At 52.4% G+C, this 22,762-nt stretch overlaps 1 protein-coding gene across 2 annotated transcripts; it reads right to left on the reverse strand.

Annotated features, from left to right (window-relative positions):
* Nucleotides 1-4,670: 4,670 nt before the first annotated feature.
* Nucleotides 4,671-21,970, reverse strand: scarb1 (scavenger receptor class B, member 1). Of its 2 annotated transcripts, XM_015365938.2 has the most exons (13): nucleotides 21,393-21,970; nucleotides 17,930-18,090; nucleotides 16,270-16,411; nucleotides 15,942-16,145; nucleotides 15,741-15,836; nucleotides 14,833-14,948; nucleotides 14,017-14,183; nucleotides 13,459-13,577; nucleotides 10,888-10,961; nucleotides 9,852-9,903; nucleotides 9,365-9,511; nucleotides 7,512-7,622; nucleotides 5,434-5,522 (listed from the first exon to the last, which is right to left on the reverse strand). In XM_015365938.2, exons 1-12 carry the CDS (start codon nucleotides 21,510-21,512, stop codon nucleotides 7,512-7,514), a joined length of 1,509 nt encoding a protein of 502 aa, XP_015221424.1. In that variant the 5' UTR covers nucleotides 21,513-21,970; the 3' UTR covers nucleotides 5,434-5,522. The 2 variants fall into 2 exon arrangements, with proteins under 2 accessions (XP_015221423.1, XP_015221424.1); XM_015365937.2 differs by lacking the exon at nucleotides 7,512-7,622 and having other exon boundaries at nucleotides 4,671-5,522; nucleotides 21,393-21,962.
* Nucleotides 21,971-22,762: the final 792 nt, after the last annotated feature.

Here is a 22,762-nt window from a genome sequence, read left to right on the forward strand (position 1 = left end):
GGCCAATCCGAGAGCGGGGGAGGACACGTGATCTAGCGCTGCGATCACGTGGGGGCTGACGTCACTGGTTAACTCTCCCACGCGTGTGGCGCTGTGCTGCTGTTTGGGCTGAAAGTCGAGAAAGTTCAGGAGAGGACTTGCGGGTGAGTTTTTTTTTAAACCGAGCGGGACCAGATTTATTTTCGGCTGCATTCGGCCCCGGTGCATGCTTTAGTTATTTTTTGAGGGCCCGCTCTGCGGTGCATGGGGCAGCACTACTTTTAACCACACCACGAGTGGAAGCGCGGCGGCGAGTGGGATCCTGGGAGGTGTAGTCCACACTCGGGGACCGTGTGTCTGCGAGGGGCTTGTTTGGTTGTGTTCAGGCACATGGCTCTGCAGAGTTTTGGGGACGAGGCGAGCAAGGCGGGTCCGACCGATCCCGAATGGCAGCACGTGCTCTGTGGGAGATGCCGCGAAGTCGGGCTGCTCTGCTCGTGGGGCTCGAGTCGGCATTTCCCGTCGGTGGGTTTCGCTTGCAAAGCTGCAGCAAGCGCGGCGCTGAAGTTTTTTCGCCCCGCTGAAGTTCTGCCTCCCCTGGGACGGGGGGTGTGTTAAAATGCGGAGGCTGGTTGTGTTGTTAAGCGGCTACTTCTGCATTTCAACCCCTCTGTGTTGCCGTCTGTGGACAAGCGCAGAAGGGGTTTAAATGAAGGGGATTTTCCGCCGTGGAGCGCGGATTTTGTGGTAGTGGGTTCCGACAACGAAGTTGCAAAATCAGATTATAAAAAAAATAGATATCCTTGAGACTTGTAAGCGAACGACAAGAAAGTTCATTAGGTGCATGATTTTATCTGTGGGCGCCTGAAGAAACGCGAACAGAGATGGGTTGTTGTTGTTGTTTTATTTTGGGGCTGAAATGAACCAGTTCTCGCTGATTCACGCCGTGTGGTCGTGAATCGTGGTTCCACGCGTGAAGAAAACGGGAAGGGGGGAACCCGGAGCGCGGGCACTGAGGTTGCGCGGCTCGCTCGGTGATGGGCACGGGCGCTCGGTTCCCCCCCATGTAGTCCCGGAGTTTGAGGAGCGGGAGTGTGGCTGATTAGGGAAGCCCTGGTGTGTGTCTGTGTGTCTGTGACCTGGGGTGGGAAACTGCTGCTGTATCACTCAGCCTGCTCCAGCCTGGACCAATAGGTGTCCCGGTCGCTATAGCGAAAGAGAATCTAGCTGCTGATCTAGCCTGGAACAGGATAAGAGACTAACAAGAGTCCTGCCCCCCTCCCCCAGCAGGGCGCAGGAAGTTGTGACCACAGTGTGTTGTTTGGCAGGAAGTGAAGATGGATCCCAGCATGCTCGGCAGGGGCGATACCTGCCCGAAGACGGGGGACCCCCCTCGCTGGTGGGGCGCGCTTGGGCCGGCGCAGAGTGGGAGCGGCCACGCGTGCGAGGACTGCGACCGGGCCTTCCCGACCGCGGCCGAGCTGCGGGGCCACCAGCAGGGGGCGCACGCGCTGCGCAAGCCCCACCGCTGCGCCGCCTGCGGCCGGGCCTTCGCCCTGCGGTCCAGCCTGCAGCTCCACGAGCGGGCGCACTGCGGCGGCCCCCTGCCCCCCCCGCCGCCCCCCGCCGTCCTGCCCTGCCCCTGCCCGCGCCGCGCCTGGGCGCTGCGGCGCCACCGCCGCCGGGAGAGGCGGTGGCGGCGGCGCCGGCGGGACCCGCGCGCCCCGGCGGACGAGGGGCCCTACGCCTGCGCCCGCTGCGGCCGGGCCTTCGGGCACAAGGCCGTGCTGCTCTTCCACCAGCAGGGCGGCTGCGGCGCCCCCCTGGCGGCCCCCTCCCCTCCGCCCGCCGGGCCCCTGCACAGCTGCGGCCTCTGCGCCCGGGCCTTCCAGACGCCCGCCGGCCTGTCGGCCCACCTGCGGCGCTTCCACCCGGCCGAGCGGGCGCGGCGCCAGGCCTACTGCTGCCCCTCCTGCAAGCGCGCCTTCCAGTTCTCCTCCAGCTTCGTCCACCACAAGTGCGGCCGGGCCGACGCGGGCCTGCAGCTGCTGGCCTGCCAGCTGTGCCCGGAGGTCTTCCTCGCGCCCGGCGGCCTGCGGGAGCACATCATCCTCAGCCACGGGCCGGCGCAGGGGGGCGAGGGGCCGCCGGCGGGCGACGGGAAGCAGGGGCCCGAGGAGGAGGAGGAGGAGGAAGAGGTACCGGCGCCAGGCCCGAAGGCCAAGGGCTTCCCCTGCCGCTCCTGCGACAAAGTCTTCGCGCTGCCCTCCGCGCTCTGCGCGCACAGGAAGCTGCACCAGAGGAAGACGGCGGCGGCGGCGGCGGGCCGGGAGAGGAAGAGGAAGATGAGCGGCCGGCCGGACGTGCCGAAGGTGTTCCCATGCCGCTTCTGCAGCAGGGTCTTCCTGCAGGGCGCCTCGCGCTCCCAGCACACCCAGCTGCAGCACGGCGGGGCGCGGGGGCAGGGCTGCCCGGCCTGCGGGGCGTCCTTCCAGAGCCGCGCCCAGCTGCTGGCGCACCAGCGGCGCCCGGGCTGCCGGGACCAGGCCCGGATCTACCAGTGCCCGCTCTGCGACAAGGCCTACCGCCACCTGTCCAACCTGTGCGTGCACAAGCGCAGCCACGTCAGGCTGGCCTGGGAGAGGAAGAGGAGGGCCGGGGGGGAGCCGGAGGGCGGGGGGCCGGGCGCGGAGGGCGGCCTCCTGCGCTGCAGCGTGTGCTCACTGGGCATCGGGCACGCACGGGCGCCGCGGCGGCGCGGGGGGGCGCAGGCGTGGCGCTGCCGGCCCTTCCACTGCCTGGTCTGCAGCAGGACCTTCTCCGCCCTCGGCGTGTTCCTGAAGCACTGCGAGAGGCACCTGGGGCGCGGGGGCTCTCCCGCGCGGACCCCTGCCTCGCAGCCCGAGACGCGCGCCCGGCGGCTCCGTCCTTAACCTCCCCTGGACTCCCTCGCCGAGCGTTGGAATCCAGCCCCCGGCCCAGGGTTCGAGACGGGAAGACAGACGTGCGCGCTGCTCCATCAGCTCTGAACCCCCTGCGTCGGCGCTGGGCCTACCCCGCCCCCTGGCTGCCGGGCTGCTCTCCGCAGTCCGGGACCGAGGCGCTCCAAGCCAGACCAAAAATCCTCAAACCAGCGGGCGGGCGCGCCTGTGGCACCGATCCACCGGGCCCCCGCGGGGTGGAATGTGAAAAGGTCACGGAACAGACCAGCTGAAACCCACTACACCTGAAAAGGACTTCGCAGTGGCATTTCTTAAGCTGTTAAGGGGTCTTGATCCGGAAGCCTGTTTTAGACGTGTGCCCCGTGCGAGAGGCTTGCTCTGGGCTGCTTGGACACGCGCGTCGTCTCTGTCCGCCTCTGCTCTTGTACAGAGTGGATACAGAGCTGGACCTTGGTGGCATGCAGTCAGGGGCACAAGCAGGAGAGGGGCAAGGCACTGGATCGGCCCTGACAGGCAGGTGAATTTTTCCCAGGAGCCCTGGCGTGCAGAGAGCAGCCCAACGCCCTGGTGACGAAGCCCTTGGATAAGCGTCGGGCACGGGGCTGCTGGCTCTGCAGCCACTGCTCTGGGTGTGGGTCTTCCAGGGGCTGCCACTCCCCTCCACCAACCCTAAACCAGGTGCCAGGTCCCCTCTCCTGGGGCGCTCCAGGGCTCTGGCCCTGCACGGTGAGGGCAGTGACCGTGATATGTGTGTGTGTGTGGGGGGGGGTTCAGGGGGATGTGAGAGGGAAAGTGTGTTATCCTACCTCAGACTGTTCTTTATCTTTTCCTATTTTTTTAATAAACGTTTCGAAAAGAGAAGAGCGAGTTGCGCTGGTGTGGGAGGTGGCAGGAGTTGTTGGGCTGGCTGTGGGAGACGGGAGCTGCTTGGCCGGGGGGGGGGAGGTCCAGTGGGCACTGTGTCCTGCACCTCGGCACATCTTGAACCACCCCAGCGCTGTTTCCCTGTCCCTGTCCCCCTCCCCGCACCCTTGCAGAAGAATCCCGTGGGCGACGAACAGGGAAGAAATGCAATAATTAAAGGTGTCAGTTTTGACCTCGGGCTCAAAGACAGCTGGATCCAAGCTGCTCCCTGTAAACATGAATAAAAAGGCAATGCAGCATCATATCCAGTAAACCCTGTAACAAGGCCGCGTTCACACAGAAGGGTCTGATCACATTTGCCAGAAAAATACGCTGAGAGGTGTTCTAAGCGGTTTCAAAGACCCTGAAGGATTCAAACGAGAGGAGGTCTTCAGCCCATCTTGTTTGTCAGTTAAGCTATGGAGCCCAGGATCAGCTGGATATCGGCTTCAACAACAAGACTGGGCCCTTGTGCCAGACCCCCACCCCCCTGTGTGTAAAGTAGTGTGTTGCATTCAGATCCACTCTCTGGTTGTTCCTGTTTGTGCCTCTGGCTTATGCTGCAGTGCTGCTGGAGCTGGATAGGCAGCAGTGCAGCAGAGATGAACAGCAGACTCCCCACTAAGGCAGCTGTAAATAGCAGGAGAGCTCTGTGGAGATGCCACTGTGTCCAGGGATGGCGCTCGGAGCTGCAGGACCGACCGCGATCAGGAGGGGACCACCCCGCTGGACTGTGGAAGCACTGGGGAGCCTCCCAGAGTCTGGGAGCCACGTATCTAGCCTAATGCACAAGGTGAGCTGCTCTTGTCAGGGCCCTATCACCACACACAATAACGAGACCGGGGCGAGTAAGAAGCATCTTTTTATCATCAAGAGATCATCAAAATCCAGCCACTTACATATAAAATATTCATTAAAATTGCAAAATGTGTTCCATATCCGTAGCTCTGTGCAAAGTTACGAAGCAGTAACAGAACACGTTGTTGCACAAACGTGGGCAGTTTCTCGTACCGTCGACACAAGCGAGCTTCCTGAAAGTCAGGCTCAGCTGATTTTCTCACCAGTTCTTGCCGAATTCTAACTCAGTAAAAGGCCCCCCACTTGCATCTGTAAAGCTGATTCCAAGTAAAACCGCTGGACGAGCCTCCTTCAAGACTAATGACGATGATTTACTTACTAATTCTTGCTCTTAAGTTTATTAATAATCGCGTGTGGCACAGTTGGGTGTCTCGCACGTCCATAGCTGTCCTGCTACAGTCAGGGATCTGGACTCACCTCCTGGGTGACCCCGTCCGACGACCAGAGGAGACTGGGGGTCGATGCACACGTTTGGCACAGGAAAGCAATGCTTGTTAGTGTTTCAAGAACTGCCCGGGTGTTAGAAGGGAGACAGGGAATTAGGGAGCACCGTCTACTGAATTCTCACGAGAGGCACAGGGGTTCACGCAAGTGCAATACCGCGGGCTGTACCACGTGACGGACCTTTAGCTACAGCTGATGGGCAACACTGGGCCGTGCCCTTTCACTGGACACGGCTTTAAACACCCTGCTGCCCCGGTCAGGCCAGGCCTTGCCGTGAGTCTGCCACTATCGGTGGGGAGCATGCTGGGATGAGTCCTGTAACAGGGGGGTTCTCTCCGTAGCTGAAAGGCCTTCGTCCCGGTCCAGGGCTGGGGGTGTCTTCTCCTCGGCTCGGCTCTGAAGGACCACAAAACAGCAGATTCAGATTTCCTGTGCAGCTGGCAGGCGAATCGCACCGCTGACTGACTCCACTGGCATCGTGCCCCCTGATGTGACTGGACAGCAGGGGTCCCAGACTCCTCGCCTGGGGCCCTGGTGTCTTCTGGGTTTCACCCCAAGCAGTCAATTAACCCGATTTTATTCTTGCAAAACATGCAGGTCTCTTCTGGTCAATTAACTCAAAACAATGTGATAGAAGTGAGTTTACAGTCACCTAGAAAACATCAATCCTGCAATTAATTAAATAATTACACCCCCTGTGTGGGGGTCAGTGTAGCCTGGCGGGTCAGTCTCTGGACTCGTGGCCGACAGGTTGTGGGTTCGAACCCCTGCTGCAGACCCTGCTGTTGTCCCTTGAGTGAGGTGACTGACCCCAGAGGCTCCAGTCCCCCAGCTGTGGGAGGGGGGACCTGTGTTCACTGGGACTGGCTCGGTGATGGCCTGCTGGACACTGTGGTCAGCAGGATGAGCTCTGGGCCACTGTGGCTAGAAGCCAGGATGACCTACCTGCCTGCCTGCTGTGTGACCGAGGGAGACGCACTGGGCTCTGAGCCCCCTGGTCTAGAGGCCACAGACCATGTGTTCATGCCTCTGCTCTAAAGCCTGCCCCCCTGGCTGGAACAGGGTCCCCCTCTGCTCAAACACTGGAGTCCTGAATCCCCCTGATACTCATTTATAGTTTTAATTCTCCACCAGAACCTCCAGCCCACACGTCCTCACTCACCCTCCAGTCAACAATGCAGTTATTCAGTCTCAGTGTACACCTGAATTAGCCCGGGAATAGAACCACACACACACATCGTGCAAAAGCATCCACAAGCATGCACGAGCATCCTCCAGCACACTTGTACACATGCATGATATACAAAGATGTGCCCAGCAAAGCCGAGAACTGCCACAGGACAGCACCTGATCGAGGGCCAGGCAGTGTGTGCAGTGTGGCACACCCAGCACAGGCCCAGCTCAGAAAAACCTGCAAAGACTCTGCATCATGTAGGCCTGCAGCTCAGTGGAGCTGAGTTTTAACACAGGTGAGGGGTGAAAGTTGGACATGAGGCTCAACATACAGCAGTGGTCTGAGGATACAATGTTACTGATTAACTTCAGGGGGCAGTTGGAGGTGTGGGGGTGGGACCATCGCATCCACACAATCTTCTTGTATCTAACAGCCGGAGCGATTCTGCTTTGGAAGGTCTCGTACCAAAGTCTGTTCAATCGCCAAGTTCAATGACACAGGTCAGGAAGTGCATTGATATTTCAAAAGCATCTGGCTGCTTAAAAGCATAGACTCAGACATAAAAATTAATTGTAGAATTAAACTAATGAAATACAAATTCTGCATACATTTAAATGATCTGACACAAAAATTAACGCTTTCATCAACAGTGCATGTGTCCCTTTTCACAACTGGTAACACTTTACAAGTACTTTTCTGAGTATAATATGGGTTTGAGAAACTACATTTAAGAGTTACTTTTATTTTAAATTTTACTGTGCACAGTGAGGTCAAGGTCATAGTAGTGGAACAGGACCTCCTGTAACTCCTTTTTAACTTTTAAACATTACGTTTTAAAATCTAAACCAGGCCGTAAAGGGGAATTTGTTCTGAATTTGACTCATCTGGAGAATAAAACTTCATGATGACGGCGACAGTGATAATTATTACTCCAGCTCCAGCCCAGCAGGTGGCGCTGCGTCTCCTCAGCCTTCTACTTCACAATCTACATAGCCCCCCGCATGGCCACCCCAGACCCTCATCTTTTTCCAAAGAGATGTAAAGTGCTACCAGAAATTAAATTAAATGAACGGAATTAACTTGAATTACCATTGCTTTTGCTGGAATTGGGGTGGGTAATGTATATTTTATGTAGATTTTTCACATTCAATTGCAGGCAATTAAAAACCACGTAAAAGAAAAAATAAATTGTTCTCAAACCTGTCACCCACCTAGAAATGGGCTTCTTGTATGACTTTGCTGCTCTTGTTCGTCCCGATAAATTTCTCGGACTGCATCTCATTATGACTCGAGCTGTTTACTGAGCTATTAACCTGGTTGTCCTAAAAGATAATCAGTCTCGTTTAATAGGGTTAGGTACGGGGTTAGATGACATTAATTATAGTAGGGTTTGATTGTTGTCAATTACACCCGCGGTTATTATTTCTGTTTGCGTACAAGATCATTAGTTTGCATTTCTTTTTTATTTTAATCGGGTTTAGTTTCATTTGGTTTCCATGCAATGGTCATAAAATGTCATTTTTCCAATACCTGGAATGTCTGGAATACATACCGAGTAGGACTGCTAGTGGAGACGGCTGGGGATTTGTTTTAGATGATCGATTTTAAGGTTGAATGTTATTTAATTACAACATGCACGTTGATTAGAGATCATATCCAGTAACAGTTGCTTTGTTTCATTTTAGCGGGTTTGTTTATTTTTCAGGAAGGGGTTCGGAGGCGCTGTTAAGACAAGACAATGTCAACACATTGCGAGAAAAATCAAAACCAAGGATCGGTTATTGGATTTTTGGACTGTCGGAGCGGTTCTGAGCTAGCCGAATGCTTCAGACCACAGGCAGACTGATTAGGGCCTCAAGAACAGAAGCTTTGGCCCAGTCACAAATTCCAGCCCAGGTACTGGTCTGGTCGCCTGAAGGAACATTCCCTCTTTCCAGTGGAAAGCAGACATCAATCACTGGGTCTGAAGTCTGCAAGTAACAGGCAGGTGAGAATCGGACTGAATTTTGGCCTAAATCAATAAGCGACAAATATTCCCAATAAAACCACAATTTCCCCACTTCAATTTGATTTTACATCAACATCTTGTAAAAACAGAAACCCAATTATTCTCGACCTGCTTTGCGTTTTAATCACTACACTTGGGTATCGGCAACAATCTAAAAAATCCAACAACTTGTGATTGAGAACGATCACTTAAAAAAATGACAAATATTCACGTGAGATTTTCTCAGCACAACAGTCATCGGAGTTAATAAGAATTGTGGTCAGTTTCATCTGGTTAAAATGCTTCACTTTCAATGAAAGGAAGGGTGATGATCTTTTATGACAGCACGTCACATATTTCTAGGTATGAGTTCTGCATGAGCATTTGGGTCCGAAGATGCAGCAGAGCCCTGTCAGTCTTTCCTGTTTTAGCGAATGTTCCAGGTTCAGGCAGGTGGGGTCTGTGCTGGGATCAGGAGCCAGGGGTGCTAAGCTGCACCCGTGGGATCACGACTGAACGCCTCAAAGTCAGAGCGCCCACCCTCTGAAAAGTGTGTGTGTGTGGTGTGTGTGTGGTGTGTTCCTGAGAAACGCCACCAAAGACATCTCATTAGCTTGATGCCCTAATTAAGGTCAGGGAAAGTGATTGAAGGTCGTCAGGAAGGGAGGGAAAAGGCTGGGAGAGGAAGGGACTGATGTCAGAGCAGTGGGGGAGGGGGGGGGGGGAGAGACAGAGGCATTGTTATTCAGTGCGCAGTTTCGCGCACGACGGCGAACTCTGCAGGACAAGAGATTTAACTTGTGCAAAAGCTGCAGGACAGAATAAACGCAGAGCTGCAGGAGGGAGCAGGCAGGCGGAGTCTCACAGGAACGTACATACAGCCATGTAAAAGAAGAGCAGGATTGTTTGGGGGTTTTTCTGCAGGTTCAAAACGCAAGCCACAGTTCAAAAACAAAACTCGCATGAGGAAGTGAGGAGCGACTGCGGCCTGGGCAGTGCCCAGACAGGGGCCCTGGCTTTGGTCTGGCTGTCTGCCCGCGCCAGCCCGCAGACTGGGCGCATGCAGGGCTGTCCTACCTGCTCCGAGAGCGCCAGGCCGATGGAGACCGCGATCAGGGCGAGGCCCAGCGCGATGAAGATGTACTGCAGGTACTCCATGATGGCGGGCAGGAGCACGAGGTTGTTGTAGAAGGTGGTCAGGACCGATCCCTCAATGAAGCCACTCTGTGGAGGAGGAGGAGAAGGTCATCGGACATCCGGTCACACACGGGCCAAATCAGTCTGTTGACCTCTCTCCCCGTCTCCCAGATCCCGAGGACTTCAATTAACCAATTAGACTTAATCAGTCAGAATTCCTGGTGTTTCCAGGTCTTTATGGAATAATACCCAAAATGATATTGTAAAGTACAGCACTTCAGGTAGGGATCGGGATTGAGGATTGAGGGATCAGGTAGAAAACGGACATCTGATCCAATTTCAGTCAGCTGACACTGAGAGGCTGAAACAAAGAAAAGAGCTTAAACTGACCTTAAACAGCCAGCCCTAAAAAACAAGAACTAGTTACCTCTGCAAACCACAGCATCGGAATGACCACCGGAGAGATTTTACCCGTCTCTCTGTAAAAACAGAAAGGAGAATTCAGCCAGCTGGACCACACAAACTCTCCAGTTCCAGGTTCTCCAAATTCCCGAACTCGGCAACCGCAGGGCTGTGCTGCTGGAATCGGGGGACTGAGAGGACCCCAGTAACACTGGGGTTGCCGAGTCACAGGAGGGCGATTGAGGATCACTGAGCCACCGAGAGTCATGTGGCCCAAACCTGCCCCCGTCAACCCCAGCCTTTCTGATGCAGTAACGACTGTAAGAGTAAGACACAAAGGTCACAGTCAAGGAGAGGCTGCCTGGTTATTGGTAGCTAATGGTCAGGAATCAGCCTCAACAAAGCAGCTGGATGGTTTGCACTGGTGTCCTCGGTCCTCAGTGAACTCACCTCCCCGCAGCGCAGACAGAAATGTCTCAGAAATGTCTCAAGCTAAACGACGACAGGGGGACTGTCAGATGCCTGAGCGTGTAACTTCACCAATGGGCTTCAGAGCCTTGTGCCATCCCCAGCCCAGCCACCAGCAGCACTGAGCTATCGTATTGCTGAAGTCAGTGGGTTCACATGGCTGGCCGAGCAAGAGAGACAAAAGCCAATCCACCTGCCACGTGGCGAGAAAGATTTGGGTAAAACATGCACGACTCCTGCAGAGCTCGGCATTCTGGAAACAAGTGTGAGAAAGCTGCCAGGCCGCGGCCGGACGCAGTAGTGGGTAGCAGCGCTGGATCTTCAGCACTGTGCAAAGCCAGACACGCCTGTCTGATGCAGACAGGCAGTGCGAAACAGGATTACAGGGCGGGGTTCTGGCTAGACAGCCATTCAGAGGAACACCGCCCAGGACTCCCAGCACCGCAGAGATACTCACAAACCAGCAGGACTAAAGCCCTACAATCTAAGAAACAAAAGGCGGACAGTTTGGATGATCCAAGCCCCTCTGCTCGTGTCTCCAGGCTGAGATCGAAGCGCCGCAGCAGAGCAGGAGCTGGGCGGGCTGGACTCACGTGATGCCCGACACGCTCTTAATGAACAGGTTCAGCTGCAGCTTGATGGACACGTTCACAGGGACGCCCGTCTCCTGCAGGTCCAAAACACAAGGACAGAGACAGTGGAAATTAGACTCCCGATGCACAGCAGTGTGATCCACGCCAGGCTTGACGATATGGTCAGTCTGACTCCCAATGCACAGCTCCAATGGGATTCATTCATTCTTTCATGACATCCACAACCTGTTTAATAGATAGATCAAGCTTGTTGCCTTATTATGAGTTCATTTGAACTAACAAACATGAGCCCAGAAACTACTTAAAGCATGATTTTCTGTTTCACCAGCTCTCAGGTCTGCTCCTGCCGTGGATCAAATGGTTGTGCTCCTGGACGAGGAAGGGGATTAGGGAAGGCCCAGACAAGCCGAGGCTGAAAGCTCCTGACCTGGATTGAGCCAGGATGCTGGGGTACACACACCAGCACGAATACCAAAGCCATTAACGAAATCTTGAATTCATTCTCTCCTGCATGAGAGTAAATCTCAGAGCACACACACCAATTAAACAAGACAAGCACAGCCCCTTGCAATAGCACCTGACCAAACTTACAACATGTCCTCACATGTGGAAAACATGAAGCCTTAATTTATTTTATTGCACAATTATCTCTGACATTGCAGATACACATCAGCTTTCAGCTGAATGCCAATTACTCAAAGGGTAATTTCTAATTACCTTATCAGAGATCATTGCTGTTTTACTGTCGGTCATAAAAAAATAAAAACTCAAGAAACCCCCTCAAACACACTGCTTGAAATCAATATCTCTCTCACTTGTGAGAAGAGCAGGGTTTGAAAACAATAATTCAATTAGATAACAGCATTAGTGATAATAATGCTAATTATGTTATGAAACATCGACTCAGGTGTTTGTGACAGGCCCTGCACACTGCACAAGGCTCTGCTATACCAGCTACTGCTGTGTTAGTTTGCTGTTTGTTGTGATGTGACAAATGTACAGGACCCAGAGAGTTAACATGCACTATCCCTGCAGAATGAACTGACACAGCCCAGACACAGGGCTCTAGACTCTTCTAGTCCCTGTGGAGTCCAGTACACTGACACAGCCCAGTCACAGGGCTCCAGACTCTTCTAGTCCCTGTGGAGTCCAGTACACTGACACAGCCCAGTCGCAGGGCTCTAGACTCTTGTAGGGGAGTCCAGTACACTGACACAGCCCAGTCACAGGGCTCTAGACTCTTCTAATCCCTGTGGAGTCCAGTACACTGACACAGCCCAGTCACAGGGCTCTAGACTCTTGTAGTGGAGTCCAGTACACTGACACAGCCCAGTCACAGGGCTCTAGACTCTTCTAGTGGAGTCCAGTACACTGACACAGCCCAGTCACAGGGCTCCAGACTCTTCTAGTCCCTGTGGAGTCCAGTACACTGACACAGCCCAGTCACAGGGCTCTAGACTCTTCTAGTCCCTGTGGAGTCCAGTACACTGACACAGCCCAGTCACAGGGCACTAGACTCTTCTAGTCCCTGTGGAGCCCAGTACACTGAAACAGCCCAGTCACAGGGCTCTAGACTCTTGTAGCGGAGTCCAGTACACTGACACAGCCCAGTCACAGGGCTCTAGACTCTTCTAGTCCCTGTGGAGTCCAGTACACTGACACAGCCCAGTCACAGGGCACTAGACTCTTCTAGTCCCTGTGGAGCCCAGTACACTGACACAGCCCAGTCACAGGGCTCTAGACTCTTGTAGCGGAGTCCAGTACACTGACACAGCCCAGTCACAGGGCTCTAGACTCTTCTAGTCCCTGTGGAGTCCAGTACACTGACACAGCCCAGTCACAGGGCTCTAGACTCTTGTAGCGGAGTCCAGTACACTGACACAGCCCAGTCACAGGGCTCTAGACTCTTCTAGTCCCTGTGGAGCCCAGTACACTGACACAGCCCAGTCACAGGGCTCCAGACTCTTCTAGTCCCTGTGGAGTCCAGTCCACTGACACAGCCCAGTCACAGGGCTCCAGACTCTTCTAGTCCCTGTGGAGTCCAGTACACTGACACAGCCCAGTCACAGGGCTCTAGACTCTTCTTATCCCTGTGGACTCCAGTACACTGACACGGCCCAGTCACAGGGCTCCAGACTCTTCTAGTCCCTGTGGAGTCCAGTCCACTGACACAGCCCAGTCACAGGGCTCTAGACTCTTGTAGCGGAGTCCAGTACACACTGACTCTAACAGAGCAGTCATGAGATCATGAGAAAGATTCTGAAATGCAGCATAAGCACATCGGTCTCAGCCAGATAACATCTTGCGCAATGGATCAGAATGCTCACGAAGCCCTTTTCCCCTCTGTGTTTTTATGACTAAATCTCTCAAGTGTGATTAGACTACAGGGTCAGGGCGCCCTAAATCCAATAAAACACAGTCTTGTGTGTACAGCGTTTTTAGATCCTAATCAAGAGGACAGAAGTTTAACTCCTCATCACCCACACCCTTGCTGCTTTCCCATTATTCCCATCTGGGAACGGAGCGCCAGTATGTGGCGCACGGCAGGCGGCGGCGGCGGCGATGACTCACGGGGTGGATGTCGATGAAGAGGCCGTGCTCCTCCTCGCTGGGGCTCAGCCCGAGGACGAACTCCCGCAGGACAGGGTCGCCATTAAGGAAGTGAGGGTGGGAGAGGAACGAAGGGGAGTCTGCAGAAAACACAACCAACCGCCAGGTTTCCGAAAGGCACACAAGCACTCGTGCCCCCTGTGCATGCACTACTATGAACACACCCCCATATGGACATCACTATCAGGACACCCCCATATGTGAGCCCCATTACACACAACCAACTCCATAAGCCCCCAAACATGCAGCCTATCTGCACACCCTTGTAATCGAACCCCCGTATGCACACCTCTAGGTGCACACCCCCATACTGTACCTGTACAGGATATCACTGGCAATCTATAATCTTCACCTTTTTTGCAAAGGCTCATATCAGGCAAGGCATTAAATTAATAACACGCACATCCCTCCTCATTGCCTACGTGACTTACAACCCGTTTATTTGCCTGTGCCGGAGCCCGTGCCAGACCCGGCGCCTGTCGGGAAGGGCCGGGAGATCGAAAGTACAGAAGCTCTCACCGTGTCTGCAGGTGCTGACGTTCATGATGCCCGACTGCCTGCAGGGGCAGAAGCCCTCGTTGGGGGGGTAGTCGGTGCCATTGGCGAACAGGGTCTTGGGCGCCACGTAGCGAAAAATGGGAATGCCAGCCACCTCTCCGGGCCGTTGGTACTCCAGGTCCATGGATCTGAGAGACAGACGGAACAGGACCACCGGGGTAAACATGGTGACTGCACAGACTAGTGTTACTATATCGGCTTGATACTCGTGGACCACTTACTGTAGGGGTACATTATTGTAGAGATCAGTTACTGTAGGGGTGTATCATTGTGGGGTTCAGTTACTGTAGGAGTACATTCGTGTAGGGATCAGTTACTGTAGGGGTGTATCATTGTGGGGTTCAGTTACTGTAGGAGTACATTCTTGTAGGGGTCAGTTACTGTAGGAGTACATTCTTGTAGGGGTCAGTTACTGTAGGGGTACATTGTTGTAGGGGTCAGATACTGTTGGGACATATCACTGTAGGGATCAGTTACTGTAGCGGTGTATCATTGTGGGGTTCAGTTACTGTATTGATCAGTTACTATAGGGGTGTATCATTTTGGGGTTCAGTTACTGTAGGAGTACATTCTTGTAGGGGTCAGTTACTGTAGGGGTGTATCATTGTGGGGTTCAGTTACTGTAGGGATCAGTTACTATAGGGGTGTATCATTTTGGGGTTCAGTTACTGTAGGAGTACATTCTTGTAGGGGTCAGTTACTGTAGGGGCGCTTCATTGGAAGGGTCGTTATCATGGTGCCATATCGTCGTAGGGGACTGTTAACTTGAGAGCATACCTGCAGGCGTCAGGGCTATAGAAAGGAAGGGTTGTCTCCTTGGTCATGAAGGGGGGCCACATCTGTCCAGCTGTGCCGTTAATCATGTTGCACTGCCTGGAGTTCCAGTAGTTCACCTGCGGAAGCAACCAGTAACCTTGCGTCATGCAGAAGCCCTTCATGTGCCCTCCTCCTCACCATGTCGGCCTGTGCAAATGTGTTACTCCCCGGTTCTGTCGTGCTTGGAGCTGCAGATGAGCAGGAGGACTAGCCTGTGGCGGGTCACACCTACAATCACCTGACATTCCGCACAGGTTATCATGGTAATTAATTCGACAAGAGTCTTGTACCACCTGGAGATGATTATTCACCATGCCCGCCTCAGGTGGTTCAATCTACTCAAGCGGTGATCTGGCAGTAAACAGGAACTTTGTCACAGAGTTCACCCTGTTATGCATCACCACTTGTATTGAGGACCCATTAGATTTGTTTCATTTTCCTGAGCTCTTGCCGTTCTGTTTCCTGGTTTCTGGACCCTCACTTCACCCTCATTACATTCCTTGGATATCCCCTAAGTGCTTTGTACTGTGCCTCTTTGTCCAAGGACTCTGCTTGTTCCCCATCAGCTCCAAGCATGGATTTCCCTTGGCACTGGGCTTCTGTGTTTACCTGGCTCTGAACCTCACCTGCTTGGAGTTCACTCTGGACAGTGTTTGCCTATACCGTGCTGGCAGGTGCATGCCAGCCTGTCCCTGGTGCTTGCTGTAAACAGGGTCCTGTTTGCTCGCGGAGTGGAGCAAAATCTGCCTGCCTTTGGGTTTATTTGACTATTGCCGTTTTCTTAACTATCGCCAGCTGCCGCATATTACAGGTGCACACCAATTTCCAGAATCAATCCAACAAGTGCGGATAGATTTTAATCTGCTCACCTCTTTCAGGCCATTCCACGAGTCGACCTTATGAACTTTCCTGATGTCGTCCACTCCGGTGAACACCGTGAACAGGCCTGTGTTGGAGTTATTGAACTGCAAAGCAGGAAAAAAAGAAGGGACAAGTGGTCTTTCTGGTCACTGGCAGGGATGGTGCCGACACACAGAGACCTGCAGGGACAGGGGTGAAGCAGTACTCACTTCTGCAAAGAGGCCGAATTTCCCCTCGACCGGCATCATGTTGGGGAAGTACTGCTTGAGGAAATCCACCAGCTTGCTTTCGTAGCCCCACATCAGCTCCCCCACCGTCTTTGTGAGGAAAGGGCCTTCTTTAAAAGCCTTAAAGGTGGTGCTCACCATGATCCTGACAAAGTAGGGCATGTCCTCCATCATCACTGCGGCGCCCTGCAGGGGGAGCAAGAGAGCACACAGCGCGGGGGGGTCAGAGGTCAGGGTGGTCATGGGGCTTCAGTGCTTCAGCCCCACCAGCAGCACCGCCCTGCTGCCCGTATGGAGGCCCAACACCTACCAGCACCAGCATGTTGGGTACCGTGACGACATCCGACTCGTTCCCGACAGACATGTTCCGCCAGAAGTGGTACTGGCGGTATTCCCTGTAGGACACGGTCTTGTTGTCATGGAAAGTGATGTTATGCTTCTGGCGGTATTCCCTGGAAAAGAAAAACAAACGGGACTGGAAAATGGTGGAAAGCACTTATGGGGACTCCCAAATTCGCTTTAGCCACCTAACAAGCCGGATGACCCTTGTCAGTTCGCTGGCAATCAGCAGGATTGATTTTAACGCTTCAAAGGACGACAACAAGTATTTTGTCAAAGTCATCATGGAAAATCAGAATGAACCCGTTGAAATCACTAAAATAGAGGACCTTATACAAACTCTCAAAAACCTCAAAAGCACTGATAAGATTCAATCCAGCCAACATCTTGAGAATGAACAGTGAAACACAAACCAGAGGGCACAACTGGAAGCTACATGAAAGTGGGTTTAAAACCAATAATCGGAGGTCCTTCTTTACGCAAAGGGTGGTGGGGGTCTGGAACAGTTATGTTGTTGCTATCCTGGTTTCTTTCAAGAAACAGCTGGATGAGATTCTGGTATCAATTAATGGCTAATTACCAAACTGGCTGGATGGGCTGAATGACTTCTCTCATCTCATAATGTGCGTGATCATTATGTTCTTACACGCACACCCACAATACGTAAAGGAATCTTCTAAAAAAACAACTGAATTTCTTGTCAAGCACTGCAAGTGTCAATGATTTCAAAGCCTTTTGATTTGATGCAATAAATCAGCATGAACCTTGCAAATACCACTGGAGGTTTTTGGGGAAGCACAAGTCAAATGACTGGACCCTGAGGTCCAAAGGCTCCTCCCTGCCCACCACAGCCAGCACATGACACCACAGGCATCAAGCAGGCAGAACTTCTCCACGCAAGGCACGCCATGCCCAGCGCACGCCATGTTGAGGTCATCAGATTCTCTAGCTTTAAAACCGCTGATGCAAGTTGTGGAGCCGGTGTTGTGTAAGACTTGGGACTTGTGGTGACTGTCCAGCACTGTCTACTCCATTGTCCTGAAACTACGAGCGGCGACAGCAGCGCAGTTCCTCTGAGCTCGGGTTAACCACTGCTTGCACAGCAACCACACGGGCAAGGGGCCAATTGAGCAGAGAGAGAGACAAAATCGACTCCCGGATACCAGTAGGGAAGGTCTCCACCTCTAGACCACATGTTACTTACACTTCTGCTGGTGGGAGAAAAACAAGTGAAACAGCCACCCACATGCCATCCTCACACCACCCTCCCCCGCCACACGCCACCTGCCATCCACACGCCACCCACACCCTCCACACTCCACCCACACGCCACCCTTACCCGCCACACGCCACCTGCCACCCATACACCACCCTCACCCACCACACACCACACACCACCCTCACACCACCCTCACCCGCCACACACCACCTGCCATCCACACGCCACCCTCTCTCCTGCCACACGCCATCCTCACGCCACCCACACCCTCCACCTGCCACCCACACACCACCCTCACACGCCACACACCACCCACCACCCACACACCACCCTCACCCACCACCCTCACACACCACCCACCACCCACACACCAACCTCACCCGCCCACCACACGCCACCCTCTGATCCTCACCTGTAGACGTACGGGCCTCTCTGCTCCACCATGGGCTTCTCCCCACGGAGAATCTCCTCAGGGTTCAGGATGTGGAAGAAGTAGACGGACATGAAGAAGGGCACAGGGATGTCCTTCCACATGGTGTAGGACATGCTGTTGCTGGGGTCGATCTGCACATTCTGGGGGCAACACAGAGTCCACAGCCATAAGGACGCAGGGACAGCAACTACCATTACACAGCTGTTTGATCCATTTCAGGTTTTCCTTGGTGCAGCGGTCTTTTGGTTCAAGCTCTACAGGCTGAACCAGGGAAGCAACACACAGTTTAGCAGAGCGAGCCTGGCCAGGCTAATTTACCGACACTAACAAACATGAAATCTCCTGCTTCTGGTGTTGACTTCAGGACCAGAGCCCTGCAGCGTACTGTCAAACCCGGAGTGGATCAGACTCATACACAGCACATAAAATCAAGTTTTATTTACAAACCAACACATCTACATCGAGCAGAACCGGTCATGACCAATTGTGGCAATGCAGGCGCTAATAAGATCAGTTCCAGGGCTCCTTTTTTTCCTGTAGAAGTTCTAACAATGTTGTCTTAGTCACATCTGTCTCACATATTGATCCCAAACGTACAGTAACATGAATCATCAAACATGCAGATTTCAAGATAATAGGAACAGCTCGTACTGCAAGATGCCTGCAAACAATAATTTACAAAACATACAGTGAGCAATGTCTTAGGATGTCACTATTTTAAACATGCAGAATTTTGAAATTACAAAATAATTTAAAAAACGGTTCTGCCTCACTCATAGAGGAGAACATTTAATAGTTCATATCATGAAAGCAAAGTAGCGGAAGGAACACAGTAACTATGATAAAGTTGTTTAGAACTAATGGGTCGCTGTCTGAATCTGAAAACTTACCTGATCCAGGAACAAAAAAACAGGGGACTCATGTTTCACTTGACTGTACAGTATGTCTCACTGTACAGCTCTGACTCAGGACAGCTCGATCACAAAATCGGCACACAGGGACAGAAAAATAAAGGATTACATATCTAAATAACAAAACATACAGATAGTTTCACTGCACTAAAACACACTTCACATTGCTTGTCTAAACATGAAAACAGTGTTCTATTAATTCTGAGATCTTTCGAATGTCCTTTTACAAGGTCTCGCATAAAATGCTCAAATCGAGTTGCAAAAAAACACTTAATTAAAAATGTAAATGTATAAAGGAAACAGCTAACAGGTAAAAATGAAATGTCAGACATATCTGCCAGGTCTGCTCAGTACTGTGGCTATTCCACGAATATTCAAGAGAGTCCAGGAATTACAGCACATAAATGGGGTATACCAAAATCAACCATTTTAAAATACACTGCAGAAGATGTCATGGTCTGGGCTCTAGAACTGGCTCAAGTGCTCTAGAGAGGAGCCTGGAGAGGTGATGGCATGGCCTGGGCTCTAGAACTAGCTCAGGTGCTCTAGAGAGGAGAGTGATGGCATGGCCTGGGCTCTAGAACTGGCTCAGGTGCTCTAGAGAGGAGCGTGATGGCATGGCCTGGGCTCTAGAACTAGCTCAGGTGCTCTAGAGAGGAGCGTGATGGCATGGCCTGGGCTCTAGAAAGGAGCGTGATGTCATGGCCTGGGCTCTGGATCTGGCTCAGATGCTCTAGAGAGGAGCCCAAAGAGGTGATGTCATGGCCTGGGCTCTAGAACTGGCTCAGGTGCTCTAGAGAGGAGTGTGATGGCATGGCCTGGGCTCTAGAACTGGCTCAGGTGCTCTAGAGAGGAGAGTGATGTCATGGCCTGGGCTCTAGAAAGGAGCGTGATGTCATGGCCTGGGCTCTGGATCTGGCTCAGCTGCTCTAGAGGGGAGCCCGGAGAGGTGATGTCATGGCCTGGGCTCTGGAACTGGATTGCTTGTCAGTACTAATTCTGTAACTGATCATGGCAGCAGCAGGGCGAATTCTGAGTTCTTGTCCACAAATTTCCTAATTACAGAATGATTGAGAAAATAATTTGAGCTCACTCCTAGAGGAAAACATTTGATAGTGCATGCAATCAAATCATGAAAGCACAGTAACTACAACAAAGATGATTATAACCTATTGGCTGCTACCCCAGTCTCAAAATAAACCTGATCCAGGAACAAAAAAGAGGACTCCTGTTTCACCTGACTGTACACCTCTCTGTAAAGCTTTGTAGTGTATTCACTGTGCAGAATAAAATACTGCCCTACTTACTGGGCTGTGCTTCAACTGCACAGCGCGACAATGAGGCAGAACACACTGGCTGTACAACCAAGGAGCTCCACAGGAGCAAAAAAGAAGTGGAAAATCTTTGACTGGCCAAGTCAACCTTCGGATTGAAATCCGACTGAGCGTGGATTTCATGTGCTGAAGACAAAAAGCGATGTCAGAACATTCCGATAGGAAAGAACTCAAAGTAGGCAGCAGAGGGTTAACAACAGCAGCTCGACCGACGTCGCAGTCTGTAGAGCTCAGCGGGTCAAAGACTTCAGACACAAAGGGGAGTGAAAGCAAATACTGAGATTTACACTCCAATTCGCAAAAGGTTTCTTAAACCCGAATGTGTCCCAGTACTTCTGGTGACTTGAACCAAAGGTATTTTTGTTCTCTAATGTGATCAACTGAATGTTACATACTGTCCTTACAGGTAATTTCATGATCTCGTTTACAACCTGCTTGACTGGAAAGGAGAGTTCAGTTTGGACTTTGCTGTCCCAGTTGCCCCCCAGGACAGTCCCACTCGGCACTGCAAGACGGTTTTGGCACGAGCATTTGCCGCTCAGAATTATAGATCAGATTTAGTGACGTCATTCGCGACCCATCGGTTTTCTAACCACTTTGTCCAAGTCGGGGTCGCGAGGGAGCCGGAGCCGATCCCGGCAAGCAACGGGGGATAAAAGGCAGAGCACACCCTGGACGGGATGCCAGTCCATCGCACGTCATTACTTTTACGCCACGTTACATCCAAATCACAACCATCGTGCGTTTTAAAACGACCTTTAACGGCGAAGAAGATTCGAAAACACGGTTTTCGCATGACGTCCAGGAGGCATCACGGCAGTCTCGCCGGTCACGTCCCCAGCTAGAAAAGTGAAAATCCCCTGGACGCGACCTGAGCCGCTGCTCTCCTGCGGGCTGTGGGCTGTGGGCTGTGGGCTGTGGGCTGGCCAGCGCGCCTCCTCTTGCACAAGATGCGGCTCACCAGAAGGCTCCGCAGGTCAGAACAGGCAGGTGTCTGCCCACGAGTAACGAGTTATATCCCTAACAACGATACCAAACAACTGAACAATAAACAATGTGTTTTCTTTCTTCTTTTTTCAGCATGGAATAAACCTATTACTTGTTCCAATGAACAATATATGCTTCCTGTGACACTTCATGTATTTTTTTTTGTGTATATATATTATGTTAATGAGCTTAAAAAGGTGAACAACGTACCTTGACAATTTGCTGGTCGATCACAATGGGTCCCACGAACACGAGAATAGTCCCGAAAACTGCAGTCAGGACTCCGGACACTCCCAGACCTAGAGCTAACTTCGTTCTAGACAGAACCATTTCTCTGTGCACAGCTCCGGCAAAGTTAAAAGAGTATCTAGCTTTAATTAAGAACAGCGCGCACGGAATAAACCCACTTGGTATCTGTCAGTGCGCTCTCCCTTCACCCTGACAGCTACATCAGGGAGCTGCGACCGAGACAACAACAGCAGTGCTGGGGTGATCTCTCTGGAAGCTATATAAGGCTGGAAGCTTTCCGGGTCGTCGTGAACAATCCAAGTCCGATTTTAAAGTTCACTGATGCAGAGATAATGCTCACTTTGTAACGCACCATCGTGGTTTTGATAACGAGCCCAGTTTATGCGAGGTTTGTGCTGGCGGGCCCCGCCCCTAACTGAGGGATTCTGGGAAATGTAGTTCAGACAGCTGTCGCGCTGTCTCTCGAGCGCCGCTGCAGCTCCTCCTCCGCGTGCTCGTAACAGACAAGTATCCAGTAATACCTGATGTTTTATTTCTGGTTGGGACACTTCTTACTACAGAAAGTAGTGTCTGTAAAAAAAAACAATAAAGAGTGAAAAATGGGTTTCATTCTTCTGATTTTTCGTGTTCACAATGCTTCTGCTCCACACAATGCAATGCATTTAATAATAATAATAATAATAAATTCCCTACACTAATACAGGGCTTTTCTAGACACTCCACTCGAAGCACTTAACAGGTAATGGGGATCCCCTCCACCGCCAGTGTGCAGCCCCACCTGGATGATGCACCAGTCCGCTCCCCACACACCAGCTCTCAGTGGGGAGGAGAGCAGAGTGATGTAGCCAGTTCAGAGATGGGGATTATTAGGAGGCCATGATTGGTAAGGGCCAATGGGAAATTTGGCCAGGATGCCAGGGTTACACCCCTACTCTTTTCGAGAGACACCTGGGACTTTTAATGACCACAGAGAGTCAGGACCTCAGTTTTACGTCTCATCCAAAGGAAGGCGCCTGTTTACAGTGTAGTGTCCCTGTCACTATACTGGGGCATTAGGACCCACACAGACCACAGGGTGAGCGCCCCCTGCTGACCCCACTAACACCTCTTCCAGCAGCAGCCTTAGCTTTCCCAGGAGTCTCCCCTCCAGGTACTGACCAGGCTCACACCTGCTGAGCTTCAGTGGGTTATCAGTTGTGAGCTGCAGAGTGATATGGCTGCTGGTTACTTGCAGGTAATTATTTAACTCCACTGTGTCCCCTACAGACAAGAAGGGTGACCAGAAATCTGTTCTGCAGCACCGTCCACTGGGGTTGAACAGGATATTGGCT

This window comes from Lepisosteus oculatus, chromosome 22, assembly GCF_040954835.1.
Source record: "Lepisosteus oculatus isolate fLepOcu1 chromosome 22, fLepOcu1.hap2, whole genome shotgun sequence".
In the NCBI taxonomy this organism is placed as follows: Eukaryota; Metazoa; Chordata; class Actinopteri; order Semionotiformes; family Lepisosteidae; genus Lepisosteus; species Lepisosteus oculatus.